This window comes from Limulus polyphemus, unplaced genomic scaffold (assembly GCF_000517525.1).
Source record: "Limulus polyphemus unplaced genomic scaffold, Limulus_polyphemus-2.1.2 Scaffold897, whole genome shotgun sequence".
Classification (NCBI taxonomy): domain Eukaryota; kingdom Metazoa; phylum Arthropoda; class Merostomata; order Xiphosura; family Limulidae; genus Limulus; species Limulus polyphemus.
The window spans coordinates 210,511-216,468 of NW_013666507.1; the positions used below are offsets into that span (position 1 = coordinate 210,511).

A 5,958-nucleotide genomic window follows, 5' to 3' on the forward strand; every position below is an offset into this window, starting at 1 on the left:
CCAAAACTTTTCCCACAACTGATGCAAGACTAATGGGTCTATAATTACTGGGACAATTTTTATCACCTCCCTTGAAAAGGAGTTACATTAGCTAACTTCTAATCCTCTGGTACCTGCCCAATATTCAAAGACTGACAAAAAATAGTAGTAAGTGGCTCACATATTCAATTTTTAAGTTTAACCTCATTTGAAATGCTTGGGGAAATATTATCTGGCCCAGGAACCATATCATTTTTTAAACTTCCCAATTTGTTCTTAACCAGCTCTTAATTGATGCAGTCATCTTATTTTATCTCATTTCCATTCAACTGTTCAAGATATGGCATACTGCTTAAAATCTTTGTTAAAAACTTAATCTGGTATAATAACTCTTTTATCCAATATTATAAACAAATATAATACATAATAAATTAATTGAACTTAGTAGAGCTTAAAAACAAGATTATCGACTTTTAAGTTTACCACAAAATTCCAGTAGCATTTTAAAATTTCTATACTAGGATAGCACTGTTGAAAAATTTCAAATTCAAGTTGAATAGTAATTCTTATCCATTGCCAGTAATGCCAAGACCTACTTAGTCGTAATATATTCTATTTCTAAAACAGTTCGTAATAATAAGTTACTTTACATTAGTCACTTTGAGTACCAAATTTAGAATCACAAATTAATATTTTCAATTCCAACACTTACATTCTTCTCCAGATGGCAGGAGCTTTGTTTGATAATAAATGCTAAATATACTATTGTAGGTAGTTTTATGGATACAAATAGGGTGATAAGTATATCATTATCAGCCGTGCAAATGCTCTATTTTGTATAATTAGTATTCAGATTTATGCAACGGTCCATTATGTAACAAAGACAATTTCTTTCAATATTTTCAGAAATATTAAAATAAATTCAATTTCAACAAAACACGTCCTTAACACAAATATAAAATTACACACCTCAGTTGACTTCATAATCGCGACGAAACAAGACGTCTGAAACACTTAAACTTTTGTATTAAATATTTTACTATCCGACATGCAGCATTCACTATAACTCAGCCATTCACGTAACACACATCTTGAAATAAAATTATAAAATAACCTGTAGTAGCAGGGCCGTCTTATCGCATGAGCAGTTGCCCGGGGCCCCCGCGATTCAATCTGATAATAAAAATTAAGATTCATATTATTAAATAGCAATGGCGTTAATGTGAAATCGGGGCCTCCTTACCTGGCCGGCAATGCAGCACTTTTTGCGTTTTTATATACGTGTAATTCAACACAAGCCGTCCTAATGCAAATATTCAAGAGTTATTAAAAGTTGAATGAACTCTCAAATAGCTCAGCCAATGCAGCTGATATATAATAAAAAAATAGCGCCACCTCAGCCAGTGTTATTACTCCATGGCCTAATTATTATCAAAAATACCAACGTTTTTCAGCAACCCGAAATTTCCCCCATGGCATGGTTCAAGATCAGCCAGAAGATACGGTAAATAATTTAGTTGTTACTTGTTTGGGTACCATACTGTCCAGCCAAGTAAAAAAACAATTTCTTATAATATTATTAATGATTATGAAGTTAAATCGAAAATAAAATAAAAAACCGATACGCTAGTCTGTTCAAAGCATTCTAACGTTAGGCTCGTTAGCCTAACATATGTTTGTACAGTAAATGGAACCTAGGCTTACCCACTTGTTTACACACTGAGTCATTTACGGTTTTGTTGATCAAAAATGTTCAAAATATGCTCAAATTACACCACATAACTACTAAATAAGTGAATAAATGTTCATGCCACATCATGTTATGCCCGAAGAGTCAATTTCATTCAACTTTTTCGAGCCAAATAACAAATTTTCATGAAAAAAAACACCACTCATAAAAAAATCACCTAATTTGCATACAAATATCATGCAAATTAGCATGAAATTGGTATTTATAGAAAGCTTAAGCCGACATGCACTTTAAAATAAAATGCAGTTGTCATTATGACTTCTATACATAAATATTAAAAAAATAATAATTTATAAATCATATAATATTCGGTATAGGCCCGGGATAAAGCTCAGAACATAATGGGTCAATTTTTGGCTTTGAATTCATAACATTTGAGGAGCTTCCTGGACCCATAACAGGACTTTGCACCTGGACTCCATCAGTGACGCAGTCTGTTGTACGCATGCGCAGTTCAGCCAAGGCGACATAAATGTTTCCTCACTCATATTTTTCCCCAAACCGGAAACCCTCAAAGAATTGGCGACCCCAAAGAAAATTGCTGGCTACTCCCTTCCTTGAATTCATGGTAAAGGTGAATATGCATGACCACACCTAAATGCAGTGCTGTTACTAGGTGTTTGTTTTTAAATTACTGTCCTTACCTGAGTTATTTGCTTATCACATTAGCCCCGTTCGTCGTAAAGTAACTGGGTCGATTGAACGAGCATGCAAATCAACCTTACTACCCAAAAAAACATACATGAAAAATAACTGGACACTAGAAGCGATAGAATGATTAATTATATAAAATATATACATTAATTAGGTCGTCACGAAAATCACGTGTTTTCCAGATGTACATTTTAAATTTTTGTAAATTATAATTTTGCACCTTTTTTAACAGAAATGAAGCATACATATGCTAGTGGAGCACAGAAGAGGAAAAGAACTGCAGATGAAAAAGGAAAACATAGCAAACTTTCAAAGTTATCGGCTTGGTCACCCCTGTTGCAAAAGCTACTGCTACTGATCTGGATACAGCATCAACACTTACTTCCACTCCTGCAAGCACTTCTTCATCTGATCCCCCAGATACACGAGCTTCTTCTCCTACTGAACTACTAGAAGAAATACAAGAATCCGCAACGGTAACCGAGAATGTGAATGTGACTTACGGTCACGCTCTGACAGATCCAGGACTATGGAACACGAAAGATACTGCTACAGTAGACCATTGGATTCTCAATGGGCCGACAAAATGTCAAAATCACGATTGCGACTTTTCGAAATCCCGCCGTGTGTATGCTGAAGGATAAAAAAACACAGACAAGATATTTAACAAACAAATTATTCAAACGCGAATGGCTGCTATATTCACCATCCAAAGGTTGTTTGTATTGCTAAACATGTCATTTATTGTCCAAGAAAGAATCTCCTTTCGCTACATCAGGATTCAATGATTGGAAGCACAGCAATGTCGTTGAAGAGCACGAAAATGGAGAAGAACATCGCAGGTGCCTGTTGGAATATTCGATTCGGCACAAAGAAAGTGATTGTGTGGATTCTGCATTGCTAAGTCAGTATCATTCACAAAAGGAGTACTGGCATAAAGTGTTAAAGCGTGTGGTTTCTGTTATCCCCTTTCTTGCCTCCAGAAGTTTGGAATTTCGTGGGGAGAATCAAACTATTGGCTCCTCAAAAAACAGAAACTTTCTTGGCATTCTAGAACTGTTGGGTAAGTTTGACTCTTTTTTTGGAAGAACATTTAAAAGTGTATGGAAATGCTGGAAAGGGGAACCCATCATATCTATCGGCAAACATTTGTGAAGAATTTTTTGAAATAATGGGACAACAGGTATTTTGTGCAACTCTGGAAGAAATGAAAGAGTCAAAGTATTATTCAATAAATGTCGATTCCACTCTGGACATCTCACATATTGATCAACTGACATTTACTGTCCGGTACATTTGTGGAAGTGAGCTGGTGGAATGTTTCCTCAAATTCATCCCCATCTTTTCTCACGGGGCAAAGAATTTAGCAGACACAGTTGTAGAGTTCCTGCATTATCAAACTGCTGTGGTCAGTCTTATGACAATGCTTCAAATATGTCAGGATGCTACACTTGATTGCAAGCACGGATCCGTGAACTAAATGAATTTGCTATTTATATTCCTTGTACTGGACACAGTCTGAACTTGGTGGGAGTAAAAGCGGCAGAGTGTGGTCCACAGACCGTCTCCTTCATTGACTTTGTTCAGCATTTGTATTCCTTTTTCTCGGCTTCCACATATCGCTGGAATGTTCTGACATCATCCTTGGGAAATAATCATATTGTGGTCAAGTGTCTTTCTGACACGAGATGGTCAGCACATTTCGATGCTGTCACTGCTCTTCATAGAGGTTTGTGAACATTCAAGATGCATTGGATGCTCTTGCAGTTGACGCTGGAACACAAGATGCGAGGCAGAAGGATTGAGCAAGAAAATGGAGAAGCTAGAGACCATCTTTTTGACAATTCTTTGGAATGACATTCTGCAAAGAGGGAACAAAACAAGTAAAATTTTGCAGTCAAAAGATGTGGACATATTTGTTGCCATTGATCTCCTCAAGTCTCTGAAAGCCTATCTTCAGGACATGAGAGACAAATTCAGTGACTATGAAGCGAAGGCTAAACGCAGGTGTCCAGATTCGAAATATAGTGATGGAGACAAACGTCCAAGAAAGCGAAGTGCGCATCTTACCAGATATGATGGGTCAGTGGAACAGATACTTCTCCACGAAAGTGAAAAATTCAAGATGGAAACATACCTTCCTATTCTGGACTCTCTGAACACTCACCTGATTAAACGTGCAGAAGCCTAGGAAATTATTGGAATTCTGTTTTCCTTCTTCAGTCAGTTAAAAACAATTGACTGTAATGAGCTTAGTCAAGGGTGTGAAAAATTGGCTAATGCTTATCATGAAGGTCTTGATTACAGTGAATTACTCAATTAATGCAAGCAATTCAAGCAGTGAATTGTCCACGATGAAGAATGCAAGACTCTTCCAGACATGTACAGCAAACTCATTTCAGATACATTGAAATTGCACTCAGAATACTTACGTGCATGATGGTGACCAACTGTACTGGAGAGCATTCATTTTAAAGGTGGAAACTTACAAAGAATCATCTTCGCAGCACAATGGAACAGTAGCAGTTGAATCTGCTTTCCCTCATGTGCATTGAAAGCGACATCCTCAAAAACATAGACTTTCAACCAATTATACAGCAATTTTCTGCAATGAAATGCCACAGTTTTTCCAGTTGAAAAACTTAGTTTTAATGTGTTGGGTGTAGGGGAACCAGTACATTGCTATTACTGGACGTGGGAAAAAATGTCATGAAGTAGACACAAAATGAACTGTTGGAATGAAGTTCGAGTTGGTCATAAATTAAATTTGTTTGTTGTGCAAAGCTATGCCATAGGCTGTCTGTACTCTTCTCACCACAGATGTTGAAACCTGGTTTTTAAGAAGTTTGAGGAAGCTTATTCTACAAGTACAAAGGGAGTTAGAAATAATGTATAAAGTAATCGAGTAGCAATTAGAAGACATTACAGTCTCTTTGTGTTATAATGTAACACACTTTTGTAATTTCCTCCACACATATATAGTGTATAACGTATATGTTTCGTACTGCATAGTAATGATAGAAAAATATCATTCTTACCATAAACTGTCGCCAAAATTACAAAAGTATTTCGAATTGCTAAGTCTCTGCTCGTTTGATAATTTCCGGTAGAAATTCTTCCCGAGAAACTTCAGCGATACAAGTCCTTTCTTAAATAAAACTAGTTTATTCTTTCTCAATACAACTTTGCAATACACTTGATTTCCACGGTCACTTAAACACGCACTATAATTCTCAATGAATGATTCACGCACTTTATTTAATACCTCGCTTGACTCAAATGTCCGTCTATATCTTCAATCTCTCTGTCTGATATACCATCCCGATTAATTGTCTGGTGCACTTATATACAAGAATAGAGGGCGCCTAGCAAATACTGGATTATTCGTGATGTTCCCCGATATTTCTGGAACACATTACGTGTTACCAGGATCACGTGACTTCCGCTGTCGTAACACTGCTCCTTCCTTAGTATTGTCGTTTGGAACAATAGCCACTTACATTAAACCAATAGAAAATTAACAATAACTTAATTAAATGTACAGAATTTATAAACACAAAATTAAAAGTCTACTT

The 5,958-nt window shown here is 36.2% G+C and overlaps 1 protein-coding gene across 10 annotated transcripts in view; it reads right to left on the bottom strand.

Moving 5' to 3' along the window:
- The window catches only part of LOC106461099 (acetyl-CoA acetyltransferase, mitochondrial-like), a 152,632-nt gene extending 150,502 nt beyond the window's left edge, over window positions 1-2,130 (bottom strand). For 3 of the 10 annotated variants that reach the window (XM_022387973.1, XM_022387974.1, XM_022387975.1), the window contains exon 1: window positions 949-1,175. Coding sequence is in view for 4 of the 10 variants with exons in the window: in XM_022387971.1 (XP_022243679.1) it covers window positions 1,094-1,176 (83 nt within the window). In the remaining 6 variants the exon portion in view is untranslated. Of the gene's footprint in view, window positions 1-948 lie in introns of all 10 variants that reach the window. The other 7 variants (XM_022387982.1, XM_022387979.1, XM_022387981.1 and 4 more) reach the window with 6 other exon arrangements.
- Between the last annotated feature and the right edge of the window lie 3,828 nt (window positions 2,131-5,958).